Below are 22,631 nucleotides of genomic sequence, written 5' to 3'. Positions count from 1 at the left end.
TCTTGCTTATCAGATTGGCAAAAATTAAAAAGCAAGACTACACATTCTGTTGCAGAGACTATGGGAAAATGGGTACAAAACTATAAGGCACCTGCCTTTGACCCAGTCATCCCACTTCTGGAATTCTAGTCTGATGGTATACCTCCAACACAACAAAAATGTAAAAAGCACAAGGTTATTCACTGAAGCACTATTTATAACAGCAAAATATTGGAAATAATCTAAGTACTTCTGGTAGGCAGAATACTGCCTCTACCCAAAATAAGTTCATGTCCTAATGCTCAGAATCCATGGGGAGATGTAATTAATTAAGGAACTTGAGATGGGGAGATTATCCTGAATTATCCAGGTTGGCCCAATGTAATCGCAAGTGTCATTGGTGAAAGACAGAGGCAAGAGAGTCAGAGTTAGAGAGAAAGATGCTACACTTCTGGCTCAAAGAGGGAGGAAGGTGACATTAGCCAAGGAATTTGGGCAGCCTCTAGAAACTACAAAAAGCAAGGAAAGGGATTCTCCCCTAAACCTTCCAGAAGGAATGCAGCTCTGCTAACAGCTTGATTTTCTTCCAATGAGACCCATTTCAAACTTCTGGCTTCCAGAACTGTAAGATTATTTTGTGTCTTGAAAATCTGTCATACTAATAGGAAACTAATACAGTGTCCAAACATAATATGAATAAATTATAATATATCCACACAAGGGAGCATTATGCAACTGTTAGAAATGAGAAACAGCTCTATGAACTGACTGGAATGATTCCCATGATAAACTGTTAAATGAAAAAAGCAAGGTACTAAAGGGTATCAATAGTATGCTACCCTTCACGTAAAAAAGAAGGGGAATTAGGAAAATACACGTCTGTCAGTCTATTGTGCAAAAGATGCAGGAAGGGTAAACTGAAGACCAGGAGATCAGACACCTACAGAGACAGCATGGGAAAGGATGTATAAAGAGGAGATTAGGAATAGGTTAGCAAGGATGAGGACGGAGGGATGCTCCTTTGAGTGTATCATTTTGTATAGCTTTAATTATTAGAACATTGTTTTGTTTCATATACTCCCCTACCCTGTAACTAAACTCAACTTGGATATGGAGAGAATACCAAGTATACTGCTACCGCTACTGCTACTGCTAAGTCGCTTCAGTCGTGTCCGACTCTGTGCGACCCCATGGACTGCAGCCCACCAAAGTATAACTGTACTGCAAATGACATAATCACCCTGATGGAGCCTAGGAAGAACTAATCTAATTTACAGAAAAACAGTAGCTTGACTTGACAGTGTGAAAGGGAAAAGAACATGCAAATAATGTTCTCTGGTTAGTGAACCTGTTTCTCATCAGGATATGTATTGGCAATCCTGTAACTATTTCATGTTTCCACTAGGATTGAAGTGAATATACTATAGAAAATGAGAGCCAGGTTTTTCACTGTTTGAGAAAAAAACTTAAATATAAAGAAAAAGGAAAGGCCAGACTGAAACATCATAATGCACTGGAATTAGATGTATCAGTATGAACTCATGGTTTAGAATATGAAATACTTCTATGTATAAGTCTGTGTCTATCCATGGGTTAATATATAAATACATGTCTTTGCTGAAAGGATCTGGGAATAATGACCACAGCAGTAAGTACACTTAGAGCCCAGATCTTGGTTTCTAAACACCATTTTCTAAAAACCAGGACTCTTTGAATGAGTGATTAGTTCCAGGCCTGGGACAGGAGCGATATATATGAACTAACTTATGATCACAGAAAATGAGCAAAAATGAAGGGATATGCCAAAGGGACATAGGAATCAACTGGAAGGAATTCCCAATAGTCAAAATAACTTCAGCCATAAAATAAATAATCATGGTACTAAATTATAACCCATAGAATAATATGTCCATACAACCATATTGGTATAAATAACTGAATAAATAAATACATGGAGATGGGATAGCTTTTCCAGTGAGCAAATAGAAATGGAATGAAGGAAATAAAAAGTTACCATTAGGCAAACACTACAGTAATCAGTTTTTCATGTAAGATCCCACCAATGGATGCTAAAAGCAGTAGGCAAAAGTTTGAGGAAAAGCAAGACAGTAACAGACTCTCAACATATCTCTTCAAAGATATTTATCAATAAGAAAAAAATAGTAACTTTCCTTTAACCAAGTGACCAAAGTTTAACATTACTAGTAACAAGACCTACCAACAGTATTCTCTGATACGATGCAATGAGAAAGACATAACAGCATTCTGTGGTTTAAGAATAAGGTGTAAAAAGTGCACAAACTCAGTCTAGTCATGAGAAAAAGTTGGAAAAACCCAAAGTGAGAGAAATTATATGAAATAACCAGTACTTATACAAAAAGTACTTATCATGGAAGCAAAGGAAAGAATGAGAAACTGTCACAGACCAAAGGAGTCTAAGAAGAAACAACAGTTAAATGCAATATGAGATCTTGGATCCCTGAAACACAAAAGGAATATTAGGAGAAAACCTGGTCAATTTCAGAAAGATCAGTAATTTAGTCAACAGTACTGTACTGATGTTAATTTGCTGGTTTTGGTCACTGTACTATGATTTTACAAATTGTTGGTATTGAAGAAAGCTGAACAAAGGGTATACGTAAACTCTCTCCTATTGATGGTTTACCAACTTTTCTGCAAATATAATATTATCTCAAGCTAAAACATTTCTTAAAATCTGGATTCACTCTTACTCTGCATTTTAGTAACTTTATTCAAGAATAATGATATTTTAGCTTTCCCTCTTATATTAAGTATTAAGGATGTTTATAGGGTTATTTTTTCTCTCTAAAATCCTTCTCCCCCTGTTGCCCCATATTTTCAGTTGTCTTAAGGAGGAAAATGGTATAGAAACAAGACACATATGAGAAGTCTAAAGATTTTAACAGCAAGCCTACCTTACATTATTTCTGAGATAAATGGGGTAAGTCTGGGTGTGTATACATTGTATGTATAATGAAGATTTTAGAGGAAAGCAAAAATAATTATTAAAGCCATAGGATCATTTTTTAATTAATAGTTTTGGGCCCAAAACTCTGCATATACTGGACATTCAGTAAATGAGTTATTAAGTAAGAATATACTTAATGAATTGAGTTAATAAATTAGATAAATAAGAGTTAATAAATACTCCCTACTTGCTCAAGCAATGAAGAACTAAAAATAAAATTCACTCTGATTAGATTTATGAAACTAGAATTCTAGATGAGGGAGGAAACTAAAAGGAAAATCTTCATGATCCTCTATAACTGGATTCATTGGTCTCATTTAAGATTGTGAACAAACCTAAAACCAGTGTTCCCCTTCGAGAATTTGAGTGTAGGAAGGGTCTTGGACCCACCTGTCAGCATGGAAGAGCTAGGCAGCAAAGGATCAACTTGGTGGTTTGACCCTTCTTTGTTATTTGTCTTTGTAGAAGGTAATGTCTATGGTACCAATGACTTTCATTAATTATTTTTCTTTCATTTCTCAACATAGACAATATACAGGAATTCTTAGTGTTTTTATTAACTCCTCTAAGGGATTTCAGACAAATTAATATCTTGTCCCACACTTGAAGACTTGCTGAACATTTTTAGAAGTTTCTTTAAAAGTTAGGAAATTCCTTAGGTATATTCTTTGCATTTATACCCAGTCCTTCATAGTATAGTTAACTTATTTCCCTTCATTCCACCTTTAGTAAAAAAGACACTAGCATCTTACCACACTGTCTTGAAGTTCAGGAACTTGAAGATCACTAACAGGTCAAGATGTTCATTTCAGAGGGCCTGGACCCAGGTGAACAGCATCTTCATCTGAGCCAGTAACAGCCTTAACTATGAGATTCCTAATCTTTACTGCGCAGTATCTAACTTCATGTTTATAAAGAATAAACCTTATACTCAAATAACTGGATATTCACATTCAAAAGAATGAAAATGGACTCTTACTTTATACCATATACAAAAAATGAACTCAAAATGGAACACAAACATAAATATAAAAGCTGAAACTATAAAACTCTTAGAAGAAAACACAGGTGCAGATCTTAATGATCTTGGATTTGGCAATACTTTCTCAGACTATGATACCAAAATCATAAGCAATAAGAGAAAAAATAAATTGGACTTCACTGAAATTTAAAATTTGTATGTATCAAAGAACACTGTCAAGAATAGAAAGAACCCACAGAATGGGAGAAAATACTTGCAAATCTTATATCTGATAAGGATTGAGTATCCAACTAAATAAGAAACTCATACAACTCAACAAGAAAAAGACAAACAATCCAATTTGGACATGAGCAAAGAACTAAAAGAGATATTTCCCCAGACATGATAAACAAATGGCCAATAAGCACATGAATAATATTTAATGGTATTATTACTTGTGGAAATTCAAAAGTACAATAAGATACCTCTGTAAACCCATGCAGAATGGCTAGAATTTTTTTTTAAAGGAAAATAATATGTATTGGTGAGGATGTGGAGAAATGGTAATCATGATATATTGTTATAGGAATGTGAAATAGTAAAGCCACTGTGTGGTTCTGGGATAAATTAAACATAAAATTGATACATGATTGAGCAGTTCTACTCCTGATATATATACTCAGAGGAATTGAAAAGCAGGTATCCAAACAAAAATGTGTACAAGTATTTCTATAAGCAGCACTATTCACAATAGCCAAAGGGGAAACAATATTACTGTCTTTAAACCAGTGAATGGATAAACAAAATGTTGTATATTTATACAATGGAATGAATAGGAGTGAAGTACTGATTCATTACACAACACAGATGAACCTTGAAAAGATTACACTAATTGAAATAAGCCTGACACAAAAGACCACATATTATATAATTCCATACATGAAATGCCCAGAACAGGCAAATCCATCAGGACAGAGTGCTCTAATCTGCTATTAGTGGTTGCCAGAGTGCTCTAATCTGCTATTAGTGGTTGCCAGGGTCTGAAAGGGTGGGAGAATGAGGAGTGAATGCTTAATGGGTATGGGGCTTCCTTTTGGGGTGAGGGAAATGTAATGGAAACAAGTAGTAGTGATAGTTGTACAACACTGTGAATGTACTAAACATCACTGAACTGCACACTTTAAAATGGTGAATTTATATTGTGTGTGTTTTACTGCAATTAAAAAAAAAAAGAATCTCAGAAGAGGGAGGTTAAGAGCAGGTAACCAGGATGGGGACATGCCAGAAATGAGTTTCAGAGGAATAAGTTGAAGACAGTTGTGAATGAAGACAGTAGAATCAAGCTGCTGTATCCTTCCTTATAGCGCCCACTGTGGGTGAACTTGTGTTAATCACACTTCTCTTATTCCAAGGTACTTCTTGGTTAAGTCCCCTGACACTTCTATGTCTTGAGCCAGTTTCCACTTGGTTATCCTTTTGCTGTAGATGGAGTTGGCTGCTTTCCTGTCCTCTTCAGTACCTGCTCTACATTTTGGGTTCCTTGTCACCACAGGACTCTCTACAAAGGAAACACTGTACTTCCTAGCTTTCCTTAGAACATCAAGCCCTTCTTATTCTAAGATGTTGGTATAGCTTTCACCTCCAAAAAAAAAAAAAAAAAAGCAGATGGAGGACATAAGAATTATAGATATTGGAGTTATAAGGATTTAAGCAATTTCAGTTTTTCGTAAGCTATTTGCTCTTATTTGCTGTTTTAATTTTTATATATTTGAAGAAGCATTTGTTGAGTCTACACTGTATTTCACATTGTAAAAATAACTCTAGCATATACCATTGTATAGACAAATTACAACCATGGCTTAAAACAATACAGATTATTATCTTTTCTTGTGAACATTGGCAGTCCAACACAGGTCTGAATGGGCTAAAATCATAATGTCTGCAGGGCTGTGTTCCTTTCTGGAGAGTGTAGAGGAGAATCTGTCGCTAGCATTTCTCAGCTTCTAGAGGCAACCTGCATTCCTTGTCTGGGGTGCCTTCCTCCATCTTCAAAGCCAGAAACATCACATCTCTCTGACTCTTTGGTCTTTAACTCTCTACTTCTAAGAATTTGTGTGTTTAGATTGGGTCCATATTGATAATCCAGGATAATTTTCTCACCTCAAAGTCTATTCCCTGAGTCACATCTGCAATAGTCCATTTGCCATATAAAGTAATATATTCATAAGTTTCAGGGATTAGGGTGTAGACATCTTTACAGGGTCTTTATTCTGCCTGCCACATTCATACCACAAAGATCTGGTTATTTGCAGCATACCTCACCATCTTCCCACCAAATAAGATGAGAAGTTCCTTGAATATAGAGCCTGTACCTTTTACATGTCTGAATCCTGCTTAGCATGTAATACATAATTTCATATATATTAAATAACTATATTTTTGCTTTGTATCTATACCTCATTTTCTTCACACCAAATGCTATACAGACTTACAGGTCAAAGGCTGGCTCTTGTGTAATTTTTTTGTCATTAGTTTGTTGCCTGCTCTTAGTGAACAATTAATAAACTGCCCTCTAATCTTTACATGGACCGTGACTGCTTTGCCTACAAAAACACTACAGAACAGCAAGGACCCATGGAATCTTTTCCCTCCTTTTTTTCTGCTTTGTCCTTGTAGTTTGTATCCTATTTTAAAAATACCAAAATGCTTTTCTGGCCATTTAGATCATATATCATGGGCTTCCCTGGCAGCTCAGATGGTAAAGAGCCTGCCTGCAATGTGGGAGGCCCAGGTTCGATCCCTGCATTGGGAAGATCCCCTGGAAAAGGAAATGGCAACCCACTCCAGTATTCTTGCCTGGAGAATCCATAGATGGAGGAGCCTGGTGGGCTATGGTCCACGGGGTCACAAAGAGTTGGACATGACTAAGCAACTAACACTAGGTCATATATAATTGATTTAGGTGTGCCATCTATTGGCATTTTTAAGAACATATTCATTTTTACCCGAGATACTTGGCTGAGTACAGCCATCCATTCACTATCTGCAGTAACAGAGGCTAGAAAAGGAGTGAGAAACTGACTTTTGCTGATGATCTGAAAACATTAAATTGAGTAATGTGAATTCTCCTCAGCTCAACTGCAACCAATTTGTAAACAAAAAAGAAATCTTTTTGATCTGAAGCCTCTTATAAATTTTTATTAACCAGACTCCAGTGATTGATTTAACTTAATGATTAACTTACTTAAACTGAAAACATATTTGGCTTTATCGCCAATGTATGCTATATTGTCACTGCCAATCACCAATTACAGTTATGTAGCAAAAGGAAAGAGCAAAGGTTCTCAACCCAGTTTGTGGATTATAGTCCCTTGAAGAGCTTAATACAATTACATGCCTGGCCATGAAGAAATCTGATTGGTCTGGGGTGGGACTTGTACATTCAAAAGACCCCCTGAATCGAATCTGAATCTGAATACAGCCAGAGTTGGGAACCTCGACAGTGGTATAAGATGTAGCTGAATCTCTAATTCTGGTCCTTTCTTCTGAAAGAAAAACACCAATAATGTGGAATTATCAAGTTATGATTTATCTTTTTTTTTAACCAAAAAAGTAGAACTTAAAAAAAAACCCACTGGGAAAACAATTCTAGTTATTAGGCTTCTTTTAAATAAATGTGTTGCTTTATTTCTTCTATTTATCCTTTTTAATTGAAGTGCCATTAAATAGGAAAAGAGCCAAGAGACATGCCATCACAGACTAGAGATATTAGTAGGCCAAGTGTTTTAATTGGGGTTTCTTAAACCTCCTCTTTGAAGAATTTTCATGTCATCTCCCACCCTAGGGACCCATTTCTTCCATTTTTCAGAGCCATGCTTAGTTTTATGGACTCTGGGACATTCCAGTCTAGCTTTAGCTGTCTGGGTTCATTCAGCATGTAGGGAAGAACCCATAGGTAGCTTCAGGGGTATTGTGATAATATAATTATTCAATTTAGTCATAGACTCATCCATGTTCATTTTATTATGCTTCATAATTTACAAATATATTCTCATATATATAAAATATGCCATTATGTTTCTTTAAAAAGAAATAGCTCAAAGTCTTAAAATGATGCTAAATGTGTAATTCCTTTAAATGTGAAGCATTTAAGGACCAAGACGATCTTCCCAAACTGCCAGAGATGAGTATGCCTCTCCCTTGGCTGCCCCAGTTAGGATGAAAACTCGGGCAGCTTTAGTGTTGGAAGGCTGCTTCAACTGTGTTGATCTATACTATTTTTTGTTATTCTCCATAAAATTAAAAGTAAAATAGTAAAGTATATCCTGGTCAACAAGGAAAAACTATCATCCTAACCAACACATGTGTTGGAAGAAATCAGTCTGCCATTGACCTGAGCATTCTTGCTGAGTAGGTCAAGGATAGAGGCCCTGCTCTTCGACCAAGCCATTTGTCAGGGTTGTGTTTGCAGTGAGCAACTCTGAGGGATGAAGCAACATCTCTTCCCAGTCAGAGAGCAGCCTTGCTCACCATTCATGATAAAAGTGATAGATTCTACAAGCTCACTGTTCTTCACCTATGTCACAAACCCACGCATCCACCTCAACATCCAACCAGGCCCACCTTCATGGGGCTTACATGGAGCACAGAGAAAACTAGCAGCAACACTATGCTCATGCTGCTTGCTGTGCTGGGACCAAGGCTTCTGCCAGCATCTGTGAAACAATAGCAGGCTAACTTGTTAACTTGCAAGTAGAGTAAAATTCCAGACCTGAATTTCATGGAGGCTGCCAGTTTGGGGACAAAGATAAGGTGATGATAGATATGGTGTTCTGGAAGACACCAACTTCCTTCTTGGAGAAGGAAATGGCAATCCACTCCAGTACTATTGCCTGGAAAATCCCATGGACAGAGGAGCCTGGTAGGCTACAGTCCATGGGGTCGCAAAGAGTCGGACATGACTGAGCGACTTCACTTTCACTTTCACTTTCTGGAAGACACAGGAGAAGGGCCCTTGTTGGTTGGGTTAGAGGGTATCAGAAAGCTCCCTGAGATCTGGAAGCAAATGCTTTTGCACAAGTGGTGGTGGGAGTAGGAGGGTAGAATAAAGATCTCTCATTGTCTTGTGTGTTAAGTGAGCCTGAGAAGCAAAATGTAGGGTCCAAACAAGACTCCCAGATGGTGCTTTGGTTGTGGCACATTCTTCTCTGGAGTAGGAGAAAGAAAGGATGTTATCATGACATCAGTGGGGCAGCAAGCCCCCCTCCCCAGCCAAAAGGCATGCAATGTAGCTGCGGCTGTTGGGTCAGGGGTTCCATAAAGCTGAAATAGTGGTGTCAGCCTTTAGGATATAGAACTCTGCATAGACTAAATACATCAGATATTTGTTTGTGGAGTCCAGTGGTGGGAAGCCCTTTGAAATTGAGAGTAAAGTCAAACCCTTGCTGACTGGCTCTGAGCTGCTCTTTCCCTTCTCCTCTCCTCCAACTTGAGCTGCTTCAGGGAAGATGGCTGAGTGTGCCAGGGAACTTCAGGGAGGGGAGAGGGGGGACTGAATGTTTATGGCTCTGCTGGATATGGGCACCATGTCTACTTGGTCCCATGCAGGGAGGGTGTGCTAAGTGCCAAGGTGGTCCAAAGTGCTAAGGATGCAGGGTGGAGCAGTGGCACCAGTGTTGGCTAAAAGAACGATGCCCCTGAGCTCTCTAGGGGTCAGGAGAGCACAGGGGAGGAAACAGTACCAATTCCAGAATGAGAAACCAAAGGGAAAAAATACATTTGTATTTCCTAATAGCCTAATTTCCTGAAACTATCATGATAACCCCTGAAGTACCTATGTTAAAATCTTTGGTCTTTGTTCCCATAGAGCAAAGTACAGCTGATAGGGTTTGAGCAGTTTGCAGTGAGAAAAGGAAATTAAAATACACTGGACTGATTCAACATAACTGCAGTTGTGTCCCCTGAATATAAATGTACAATGTACTTTGTTTTACTTGCTTTTATTGTAAATGTTCATAGTGACGAGAGGACATTCTCCCATTGAGGAATTCTCTGATCCCTCCCAAGAGGTCCAATAGAAGCAATATATTCAATAGAGACAAAAATAGAAAATCCCAGCCATCTCCAGAAGCCACTGCCCAATACAAGCAGTGCCACATACTGGACACAGGCACCAAAATGCATCCTATGTTAGTTTTCTGGGCTGCCATGGCAAAGTACCACAAACTGGGTGGCTTCAGCAACAGAAATAAACTGTCTCAGCTTTGGAGGCTAGAAGTCCAAAGTTAGGGTGTTAGCAGGGTTGGTACCTTGTAAGGGCTGTGAAAGAAGCCTCTGTTTCAGGACGCTCTTCCTAGTCACATGACATTCTCCCTGTATGCATGTCTTTGTGTCCAAATTTTATAGCTGTCATACTGGATTAGAGCCACCACCCTAATGACTTCATTTTAACTAGATTACCTCTGTAGAGACTCTTATCTCCAAATAAGATTACATTCTGAGGTAATAGGGGTTTGGATTTTAACATAAGAATTTGGGAGTGGGATGAGATCCAAACCCATAACATACCCCTTTCATAAAGGGAGGCACTTTAGCTCCCTTTGTTGCAAATTTGTATATAGCCTGAGTTCCCCCCTGCTTCCTTGGAGCAGTTTTCTCAGAGCTGTAAGATGCTGTCTCCCGGACTTAGAGTCCTAAACACTCCCACCAAATAAAACAATTCTCTAGTTGACTCATTGGAAAAGACTCTGATGCTGGGAGGGATTGGGGGCAGGAGGAGAAGGGGACAACAGAGGATGAGATGGCTGGATGGCATCACTGACTCGATGGACATGAGTCTGAGTGAATTCCGGGAATTGGTGATGGACAGGGAGGCCTGGCGTGCTGTGATTCATGGGGTCACAAAGAGTCAGACACGACTGAGCGACTGAACTGAACTACTTTCAAAAAAAAACCAGGGAGGCAGTTAACTGGCCTATTACTGAGCTCCTGTTAAAAACCTAAACCCCTAGAGAATTTGTAACTCTCAGGTCTGACATCCCCATTTTTGAGTGGATCAACTAGGACATGAAAATACAAGGAAAGTACCCATTTGCTGATCAAATGAAAATAATAAATTTGAGGATGTGGCTAGCCTGGCCCTAGTGTCATCTCGGTTTTGCATAAAGTAGTAGAAACTACTACTTTGGGGAAAACTTTATCCCCTACTCTGACACCTGGAGCAAAGCTACTGGCTCAACAGGCCCTTCGGATTCACAGTTTGTCCTAAATGTCCGGGCCTGGTTCACCTTTGGTTCGGCTAAGCTGAAAACTAATGGTGCCAACAGTACTCCTGCCAGTTTGACCTCAGTGCCAACTATAGTGGGCAGAAGTCAAGGCTGTTCTCAATGCTCTGGTCAGTCACACTGAGAGGCAATCTACCATGGGCCTGGATAGGCCAAGAATGCAAGGCCCAGACTACTGTTTGTTCAGGCCATCTCTTGAGGTGTTCCTTGAGGAAGGAGTTATGAAGTTCTCCCCACCTCAACTCCACCAGCTCCCCACTCACTAGAAAAGCAGTAGATTCCCCAAGCCCAGTGTTCCTCAAGGGTGGCACAACCCACTGAGTGCACAGCACCCATGTGAACCCATCATTGTCACCTCCATCAGACTTGAGAAGCATGAGGAATTGACATGAACCTCATGCTTATCCTCTTACTGTGCTGTGAGTAAAAAAAAGGCCTCTGTTACACATAGGTGTCTCCTGTGTTCTGCCAGCATCCATGGAATAGTAATAGGCTAACCCCTTAGCTTACCTTCACAAACCCTGACTTCTGTAAAAGGCCCTATAATTTCCAGAGGTCTTGGACAAGGACTCTCTGAGTATGTAACATACTCTGTTGGTTCATAAACCTAATGTTTGGTCACCTCTCAGTCACTTTACTCTGTTAAATAGTTCAGTTGCCCATTCTTTGCAACAGTTCCATTCTCCCCAGAGAAATCTTTATCTCATAGAAAACACTCTTATCATAATAATAATGGCAACAGCAATGGCTAGATTATCACCTCCAGTTTACAGGTTAGGAGACTGAAGCACAAGCCACACAGTGAGTCAGGAGGTAGAAGTGGGATTCAAACCCAGGCGGCCTTGCTTTAGTCCTCACTTTTAACCAGTCACTATATGTCTCACAATAGGACCATCTGCTCCTAGGGCTATAATGAACCGCAGAGGCCTAGAGATCTTTGTTAGAAATCTTAGGAAAATAACTTCAGTCAAACTTTTAATACTTGATTTTGACATATAACATTTTTTTTCAAACTTTAAATGTTTTATTTTGTATTGGGGTTTAGCTGATTAACAATGTTGTAGTAGTTCCAGGTGAACAGCAAAGGGACTCAGCTGTACATATACATGTATCTGATGTACATTTTAAAATACTTTTTAATAACGTATATTAGGCAACTAGACAATCTTCTACTTTGCTTTGATCTTTTTATCTAGCCATTGTATCGGAAAAGGCAATGGCAACCCACTCCAGTACTCTTGCCTGGAAAATCCCTTGGGCAGAGGAGACTGGCAGGCTGCAGTCCAAGGGGTTGCTAACAGTCAGACACAACTGAGCAACTTCACTTTCACTTTTCACTTTCATGCATTGGAGAACGAAATGGCAACCCACTCCAGTGTTCTTGCCTGGAGAATCCCAAGGACGGGGGAGCCTGGTGGGCTGCCGTCTATGGGGTCGCACAGAGTCGGACATGACTGAAGTGACTTAGCAGCAGCCATTGTATAAATCCAGTGTCAAGTGTTCATACTCTATTATAATTTATTGTTGCTATAAAAAATTATCAAATAGTGGCTTGAAAAGTGAAAGTATCTCAGTCATGTCTGATTCTTTGCAGCCCCGTGGACTGTAGCCTGCCAGGCTCCTCTGTCCATGGAATTCTCCAGGCCAGAATACTGGAGTGGGCAGACATTCCCCTCTCTAGGGGATCTTCCCAACTCGGGAACAACACAAATTTATTGCCTTCTAGTTCTGGAGGTCAGAAGTTCAGAATGGACTGGAGGGATGGCATTCCCTCTGGAGGTTCTAGGAGAGAATCTATATCCTTAACTTTTCCAGTTTCTAGAGGCTGCCTGAACTTTTTACTCCATCTTCAAACTCAGCAGCATAGCATCTGCAAATTTCTCTCTCTGACTCTGATCCTCCTGCCTCCCTCTTCCCCTTAAAAGGACCTTTATGATTACATTGGACCCATCTAGAAAAACCAGGATAATCCAGGATCTGCCCCTACAAACTCATTAGCTTACTCACACTGTAAAGTCCGTTTCGCCATAACATACTGACAGGGGGTTAGGATGCAGACATCATTTGGTGGGGAGGAGGTGCATTATTCTGTTTGCCATACACTCTGTAAGCAGTTATCTGTTCCTTCTTTATGGAAATTTTTACATTAGGTATCTAGATTAAAGATTTAAAGAAGTCCCTTCACCAGATAATTAGTAGTCCATTTCATCTTGTCTTTGAGGGTAGAGCACCAAGAGCATTTTACCTTTGGGGAGGTTAAGGAGAACATAGCACCGAAACACACGTGACAGAAACTTTAAGCACTGTAACAACGTAAACTTTTTTTTAATGTACCTGAAGTCGGGAATTCATAAGCATGAACTCCTGTTGGCTTTTCAGGTTCTCATTCATAGACTTTGAAAATATAAACCCCATCTTGACCTAAAATGTAAAACAGCAAAGTTTAAAGCAGTGTATTCTACATGCATCCTCACATGCTCTATTTTTCAGGCTATCATGAGCTTAAGACAAAATTTAAAAAAAAAGAAAATTTTCTGACCTGGAACACATTATGGATTCTAGTCGTGGCTCCTAACTAGCTGTCTGATCTTGGACAGACTTAACCAACAGTCTTTTCTTGCTTTTAGTTTTCATAAAGCAGGAAAAGATACCTGCTTAGAGTGCACAGCAGTGCCTTAGAGTGACAGAATAATGCCCCTGGCCATCGTTTACTTACACAGGCACAGCTAACAACCAGGTGATTTCCAAAATCCTTTCCTGTTCTATAGGTTCATATTTCCTGATTTTTCTTCCCACTGTATATCTGGAAGAACTAAACACACAAAAACAAACAAACTCTCTCCTTTTTAATGAGGGGCAGGGTGAATACCATCTACTCTCTTACATTCTGTATAGTTGGATGACAGAACTTTTGCTTCTGGTGAGGGGTGACTTAGAAAATGCATTGCACACCTAGAACACTGATTTCTCTGTGCTCTTTGCATTTATGCTTTAAGTGTATCAAGGTTACTATATCAATACTCTTCCTACAGTCCTTTTCCCTCTCTTACCCACTTTCTATTTCCATTCACCCATTGCTAACATCCATTGGCCATTGTCCTCTAGCCTCATTTTTTTCTTATTAAGTTACTATTAAAGTTCTCAAAATGAGGAAAACCGAAGGATACTTAAATGTCTTGGGAAACACAAATTTTAAATGAATACTTGGTATCGTCTATCCTATTTATCTTACTTAAGAAGTTCTTAAGTGGGCTGGCAATTCTAAATGGTCCAGAACTCAGTATTTTGTTCTTAAGTCAACCGGGTAGTTACAGAAGACCTCAGTTAGTTGTTGATTCTGCCTTCAGAACACTACAAAGCTCAGGAAGGTTATGACTCCTCTACCCTCCTCAACAATGTTGCTGATTCTCTTTGGTAAGCCATTGAGCACTTTGTGAACCTCAGCTCAGAGTGGTCATTCTTAATGCTTTCTACCCAGGATTCACAATATTCTGTGGGAACCCTGGGCAAAGCTCCTATTTTCCATATCCTCAGCAAAAAAAAAAAAAAAAAACCCACAAAACCATGGGTTTTAGCTTAACTGGTAAGAAGATGAAGAAAGAGGGAGGGCATTTCAGGCCAGACATAATGGGTTATCCCTGCTAATGGGGCTCCAAGTGAGTGGATATTACATGCCAGACATCAGTAGCTTCCCTGTATTTTGGCCAGAGACACACCATGGATTTATAGGAGGCTCCAAGCCACAATCAGCTTCAATGTTAGGCATAATAAGCTGAGCCAGAAGAGGAGAGGCACAATCCTGAACAGGCCTGGGAAGTCATGAGATTTCCCTACCCACCCTATCCCTCAGCTGCTGTTCTACTCCATCCTTTGACCAGAGGCACAGCCACCCAGTAAGGTGGAGAGATCTAGCAGAAGTCCTCTCCTTTCTCCACTTTCACAGCCCCATGTCCATTGTCTCCAACAGCAGAGCAGAACTTGCCTGAAGGCAGAAGCAATATATTACCCATTTTGGCAGTCCCCAGGGTGTCTCTTTCCCACAAATGTTGTAGAAAGCATGATACAAGAGAAAGTGTAGCTCAAACAGTTGCCATTTCTTATTTTTCTTTTGCACGTAGGAGTAGATAATTGAATTTTTACATATGCAGCAAACATTTATCAAGAAAATAGCTGTCCTCTATTCCTATTTACACACACACACATACGCACACACACCCACACCCACACACACCCTGTATGTCAGAGTTGGGTCCCATAGAGTGCTTCTATTTATAAGGGGGTGGACTCTCCTCTGAAGTGGAGTTACAGTCCTCATCTAGGGAAGAGAAACTATCTGGAAAGTTAAGACTTAGGCTTACCTCTTTCTTGGCCTTGCCTTCTTCAGTCTGGATTGTAGTTTGGATATATCAGGGGATATTCCCACAGGTTACAGGTAGAAGCTAAGCAGGAAGAATAGCTTCCCTGTAGTTCCCAAAGGAGACCACACCTGAAAACGAGTACACCACACCTTGTGAACTGTGCACTGGAGTTCAGTATTCTCAACCTTCCCCTCTTTTCCAGTCCTAACAAAGCCATTTTCCAAAGTCTGGCAGGTTCCTTAAGGTGTCCACAATACTCTCCACTTTCATTCTCCAACTCACAAAATATATACAGTATGTCCCCTACATACAAACAGACTCCATTCCAAGAGGACGTTTGTAAGTCCAATTTGTTTGTAAGTCCAACAGAGTTAGCCTAGGTATCCAACTAACATGATCAGGTATATAGTACTGTACTATACTAGGTAGACATGGACTGATGTGATGATCTCATGGACACAGCCTTCTCTAACTCAATGAAACTACGAGCCAGGCTGTGTAGAGCCACCCAAGATGGACGGGTCATGGTGGAGAGTTCTGACAAAGGTGGTCCACTGGAAAAGGGAATGGCAAACCACTTCAGTATTCTTGCCTTGAGAACCCCACGAATAGCATGAAAAGCCAAAAAGATAGGACTGAAAGATGAACTCCCCAGGTCAGTAGGTACCCAATATGTTACGGGAGATCAGCAGAGAAATGACTCCAGAAAGAATGAAGAGACGGAGCCACAGCAAAAATAACAGCCAGCTGTGGATGTGACTGGTGATGGAAGTAAGTCCGATGGTATAAAGAGCAATATTGCATAGGACCCTGGGACGTTAGGTCCATGAATCAAGGCAAATTGGAAGGGGTCAAACAGGAGATGGCAAGAGTGAACATCAACATTTTAGGAATCAGTGAACTAAAATGGACTGGAATGGGTGAATTTAACTCAGATGACCATTATATCTACTACTGTGGGCAAGAATCCCTTAGAAGAAATGGAGTAGCTATCATAGTAAACAAGAGAGTCTGAAATGCAGTAGTACTTGGATGCAATCTCAAAAACAACAGAATAATCTCTGTTCATTTCCAAGGCAAACCATTCAGTATCACAGTAATCCAAGTCATACTGAAGAAGCTGAAGTTGAACGGTTCTATGAAGATCTACAAGACCTTCTAGAATTAACGTGCAAAACTGATGTCCTTTTCATTATAGGGGACTGGAATGTGAAAGTAGGAAGTCAAGAGATACCTGGAGTAACAGGCAAATTTGGCCTTGGAGTATGGAATGAAGCAGGGCAAAGGCTAATAGAGTTTTGCCAGCAAAGCGCACTGGTCATAGCAAACACCCTCTTCCAACAACACAAGAGAAGACTCTACACATGGACATCACCAGATGGTCAATACCGAAATCAGACTGATTATATTCTTTGCAGCCAAAGATGGAGAAATTCTATACAGTCAGCAGAAACAAGATTGGGAACTGACTATGGCTCAGATCATGAACTCCTTATTGCCAAATTCAGACTTAAATTGAAGAAAGTAGGGAAAACCACTATGACCATTCAGGTATGACTGAAATCAAAACCCTTAAGATTATACAGTGGAAGTGAAAAATAGATTCAAGGGATTAGATCTGATCGAGTGCCTAAAGAACTGTGGATGGAGGTTTGTGACATTGTACAGGAGGCAGTGATGAAGACCATCCCCAAGAAAAAGAAATGCAAAAAGGCAAAATGGTTGTCTGAGGAGGTCTTAGAAATAGCTGAGGAAAGACGAGAAGCAAAAGGCAAAGGAGGAAAGGAAAGATATACCCATTTGAATGCAGAGTTCCAAAGAATAGCAAGGAGAGATAAGAAAGCCTTCCTCAGTGATCAATGCGAAGAAATAAAGGAAAATAATAGAATGGGAAAGACTAGAACTCTCTTCAAGAAAATTAGAGATACCAAGGGAATATTTCATGCAAAGATGGGCACAATAAGGGACAGAAATGGTATAGACCTAACAGAAGCAGAAGGTGTTAAGAAGGGGTGGCAACAATACCACCAATATTATAGTTCTTCTGAACTATACAAAAATGATGTTCATGACCCAGATAACCATGATAGTGTGATCACTCATCTAGAGCCAGACATCATGGAATGTGAAGTCAAGTGGGCCTTAGAAAGCATCACTACGAACAAAGCTAGTGGAGGTGATGGAATTCCAGTTGAGCCATTTCAAATCCTAAAAGATGATGCTGTTAAAGTGCTGCACTCAATATGCCAGCAAATTTGAAAAACTCAGCAGTGGCCACAGGACTGGAAAAGGTCAGTTTTCATTCCAATCCCCAAAGAAAGGCAATGCCAAAGAATGCTCAAACTACCGCACAATTGCACTCATCTCACATGCTAGCAAAGTAATGCTCAAAACTCCAAGCCATGCTTCAACAGTACATGAAGCATGAACTTCCAGATGTTCAAGACAGATTTAGAAAAGGCAGAGGAACCAGAGATCAAATTGCCAATATCCACTGGATCATCAAAAAGGCAAGAGAGTTCCAGAAAAACATCTATTTCTTCCTTATTGACTATGCCAAAGCCTTTGACTCTGTGGATCACAACAAACTGGAAAATTCTTCAAGAGATGGGAATACCAGAGTACCTGACCTGCCTCCTGAGAAATCTGTATGCAGGTTAAGAATCAACAGTTCGAATCGGACATGAAACAACAGACTGGTTCCAAATCGGGAAAGGAGTACTTCAAGGCTGTATATTGTCACCCTGCTTATTTAACTTATATGCAGAGTACATCATGAGAAACGCTGGGCTGGAAGAAACACAAGCTGGAGTCAAGATTGCCAGGAGAAATATCAATAACCTCAGATATGCAGATGACACCACCCTTATGGCAGAAAGTGAAGAGGAACTAAAAAGCCTCTTAGTGAAAGAGGAGAGTGAAAAAGTTGGCTTAAAGCTCAACATTCAGAAAACGAAGATTATGGCATCTGGTCCCATCACTTCATGGGAAATAGATGGGGAAACAGTGGAAACAATGTCAGACTTTATTTTTGGGGGCTCCAAAATCACTGCAGATGGTGATTGCAGCCATGAAATTAAAAGACACTTACTCCTTGGAAGGAAAGTTATGACCAACATAGATAGCATATTCAAAAGCAGAGACGTTACTTTGCCAACAAAGGTCCGTCCAGTCAAAGCTATGGTTTTTCTAGTAGTCATGTATGGATGCGAGAGTTGGACTGTGAAGAAGGCTGAGCGCCGAAGAATTGATGCTTTTGAACTGTGGTGTTGGAGAAGACTCTTGAGAGTCCCTTGGACTGCAAGGAGATCCAACCAGTCCATCCTAAAGGAAACCAGTCCTGAATATTCATTGGAAAGACTGATGCTGAAGCTGAAACTGCAATACTTTCGCTATCTAATGAGAAGTGACTCACTTGAAAAGACCCTGATGCTGGGAAAGATTGAAGGCGGGAGGAGAAGGGGACAATAGAGGATGAGATGGTTGGATGACATCATCATGTCAATGGACATGAGTTTGAGTAAGCTCTGGGAGTTGGCGATGGACAGGAAGCCTGGCGTGCTGCAGTCCATGGGGTCACAAAGAGTTGGGCACGACAGAGCGACTGAACTGAACTGATTCCAGGTTTAAATAAAATACATGAAAAACAAACCAAAAATAAACCTTTTTTAATCTTATAGTACAGTACCTTGAAAAGGATAGTAGTATAGTACAGCCGCTGACATACAGAGGCTGGTAACAGTACCAGCTAGCTATATTACTCCTTCTTTAATGCTTGCTTCCGGACATCTGGGGTTTGAAAAAAGATACTATACTCCTGTACACTATGAAGTACTGTACAGTAAAGTACACAAAAGCACAACTACTTGTAGAGGATGTACGCATGTGACAATGTATGCCAGATACATGAACTAACTTACATGATTGAAGATGCAAGCATACCATTCACATCTTTGAAAGTTGCCAACTTGAAGGTTCATATGTAGGGGACTTATTATATCAGAGGGCTTCCCTTGTGGCTCAGCTGTGGTAAAGAATCTGCTTGCAATGTGGGAGACCTGGGTTTGATCCCTGTGTTGGGAAGATCCCCTGGAGAAGGGAAAGGCTACCCACTCCAGTATTCTGGCCTGGAGAATTCCATAGACTGTATAGTTCATGAAGTCGCAAAGAGTCGGACACTACTGAGTGACTTTGACTCACTCACTCATTGTATCAGAAAATAATTAAGAGTGACCTTGCAATAGGAATAATTTTGAATTCATTCAATTGTATAAGGCAAGTCTTTAAAAAATGCCAACACTTTGTCATTGGTGACAAATACCTTGCTACTTACAACTGACACCACTGTGTTTCAGAAGGCTAAGAATCCTGATTTGGGTCCCTTCTGCCTTCATTTTTCCCTTTTTTACTCCTGAGATCTTATAAAGGGCTCTTTGTGCCAGCCTTGCCTCAGCTGTGCTACACGTTGCAACAGGTAGGGGTATTTCTGAGGAGGAAGTGTTGGGGCTGTCCTCCTCAGGTCACATCTAAGAACTGGTATTTGATTTTACTTAAAAAAAAAAAAAAGAAAAAAAGAATAATTCCATGACCTGTAACTTCTGTTATCCAAGTTTCTGCAGTGACTCATTTCCTGATCGAATGACACATCAACTACCTATGTATATGACTGGTTGCATGATTACAATCATTTCAATACGTCTTTGGGTTTCATTCAAATTAGGCCACTTCCCCAGCAAATTCTACCTCTGAGTTCCATTCAAACTAGCCCATTTCCCCTGAAAATTCCAGCCCGGAACCTACAGCTTCCGGGAGATGTTTCCCTAATTTAAAACTCCACCCGCTCACCTTGAAGCGGTAGTTGGGAATTCCTGCAAGGTTATGCTGATTTCCGCTGACAACGCTTTGCCTACTTCCCCCTATTTAATTACGATATGGGAGCGGCCTGGAGTCTTTGAGGGGAGAACCGGCTCCTCCGAAACAAGGTTGGCGATACTGGTTAGCACTAGAAGCCGGAGAGCCAAGGACGCTAACAAGGAAAGGGTACCCAAAGCGGCCCAGCAAGCCCGAAGACCCGGAGCTCGGCGCCGGCAGACGCTGCCGCGAGGACCCGCCCTTCCCCCAACAGCCTGCGGCCGGCCTGGCCCACCCAGCTGGCGCTCACTCACTGGACAGTGGAGGTGCGGGAGACACTGATCACAGCGAAGGCCTCCAGGCCTGAAGCTCCCCGAGACGGTGACAAGGACCGGGCCTCGCCCCGCAGAACCTCCGGACTGGCTGGCCACGGCGGCCAAACAGCGTAGCTCTTGCTTCCTTAAAGGGCCCGCGCCCCTGACCAAAGCAGCCTGGTGTTTTCTTTCCTACAGGCCATGGGAGGGGCAGGTCAAAGAGGCAAATTCAAAATCCAGCGACTCAAATTTTGAGGGAAGTGGGCAGAGGAAGCAGAATGGAAATCTCACTTAAAGGGCTCACTGAGGTTTGTCAGTTACCCATGAGGAATCTGAGCAGTCATGCTCCCTTGTAGAGCTAAAAGCTCCATACAGCTTAATGAGCCATCTCACAGTGCTCCACATATGATGTCAACCACCGTTTGTAGAGTCTGTTTCTAGAAGAAAATGTATCTTTCGAGAAGTTGTCACTTGAACATATAATCCATAGTTATAAACATTTGTAAGGGCTTTTCTCCTTATAGAATAGATTTATGTTGAGGATGGACTCTCCCCCCACTCCTGTTTGAATCTCAACACTGACATAGTTTATTTAATTCGTTAGAGCCTCAGCCTCCTCTGGCTGTTAAACTGCCCACCATCAAAGTAGGGGAAAGGTTAGGACATGAAAAGAAACAGAGAAGGCTTGACCAGAGTTACCAAACCAAAAAAAAAAAAATTTAACAGCCATCCCTCTCAACTTATGCTCTGAGAGATATTCATTTCTTCTCACCCCCACCATTGATTTCTGTCTTGAGTAAGCCACCCTCTTTCCCAGCTTTATTGAGAGAATACTTGAGGAGCTGTTGGCATTCTGTTCTTTGTTATTAAATAATTTGGAAAAATAGCATGGACTTCACCAGGCTCTGGCCTTTAAGAAGGTCTATGAGAAAAGTTCCTGCCCTTAGTCCTGGCTGCCATCACATCAGTGGAGAAGGCATCTAACCTTCCCAGGCTCTGTATGTGAGTGCACACCTCACTGACTTCCTGCCAGAGTGACCTGGGAACCACAAGAGCAAAGCCATTTGGAATTTTGGCCCTTTAAGACAGGATAACTGATAACCATAGCATCTGAGTGCACAGATTCTGCCATAAGCACACCTACATTTGATTTGATCTCCAAGTCCATCACTGTCGCTCTTCATCCTCTGCAAAACTTACTTTTATCATCTCTGCAATAGGTCTAAAGCCATCTAATTTATTTGGATTATGAAGACTAAATGAGATAATTCTTTATTCAGGCACTTAGCACCATGTCTAGCACACAGCATTAAGTTAACAGTAGTAAACAACAACAGTGGGAACCTGTTACTAACTCTAAAGTCCCCCGAGATGCCAACAAGGACTGGGCCTTGCCCCGCAGAACCTCCACAGAAGAGACAAATGGAAGGGAGCAGTTATTAAAACCAGGCGAGAGCCATAGGTATACCTGATTGAGAGGGCTACCCGACAGGAGCTATGTTGTTCAGTAGAGGAAAGCAGTAGATGCTGACCTTTGGCCCAACAGGGTAAGATCCTATAGCTGCAGCCACTGCTAGCACCTCAACTCCAAATGAGGACAGAGTGGAAAAGAAAGACACATCCCCCTGTCCTTCCATGTTCTGATATCCTGCTGAAATCTTTCATTGGAAAAATCTGGTGGATTTCTGGATCCACTAGAAAGCCTGAAGATGAAGGCAGGTATATGTAGTCTATAGAGGTCAGCTTGCTAGGCATGAAGACCTCTGACAAATGAAAATATCCAGCATACCATTTCTACAATCTTGGGTTTATCATATTTTGAAGTCCAAGTTCAAAAGGAAGAAATGTTTCCACTAGAGGACCCAGCCGTGATGCCACTGAATTGGAAGCTGAAAT

General features: G+C 40.8%; 1 protein-coding gene across 2 annotated transcripts in view; it reads right to left on the bottom strand.

Annotated features, from left to right (window-relative positions):
• PLGRKT (plasminogen receptor with a C-terminal lysine) overlaps positions 1–20,846 on the bottom strand; it is a 36,020-nt gene extending 15,174 nt beyond the window's left edge. The window contains 3 exon segments of one of the 2 annotated variants that reach the window (NM_001034426.2): positions 13,547–13,633; positions 15,571–15,698; positions 20,736–20,846. In NM_001034426.2, coding sequence (NP_001029598.1) covers positions 13,547–13,627 — 81 coding nt within the window. In that variant the 5' untranslated portion in view covers positions 13,628–13,633; positions 15,571–15,698; positions 20,736–20,846. 2 annotated transcript variants of the gene reach the window in all.
• Between the last annotated feature and the right edge of the window lie 1,785 nt (positions 20,847–22,631).

The sequence above is a fragment of the Bos taurus genome, chromosome 8, assembly GCF_002263795.3.
Source record: "Bos taurus isolate L1 Dominette 01449 registration number 42190680 breed Hereford chromosome 8, ARS-UCD2.0, whole genome shotgun sequence".
In the NCBI taxonomy this organism is placed as follows: domain Eukaryota; kingdom Metazoa; phylum Chordata; class Mammalia; order Artiodactyla; family Bovidae; genus Bos; species Bos taurus.
This window is presented reverse-complemented; position numbering and strand designations above follow the sequence as displayed.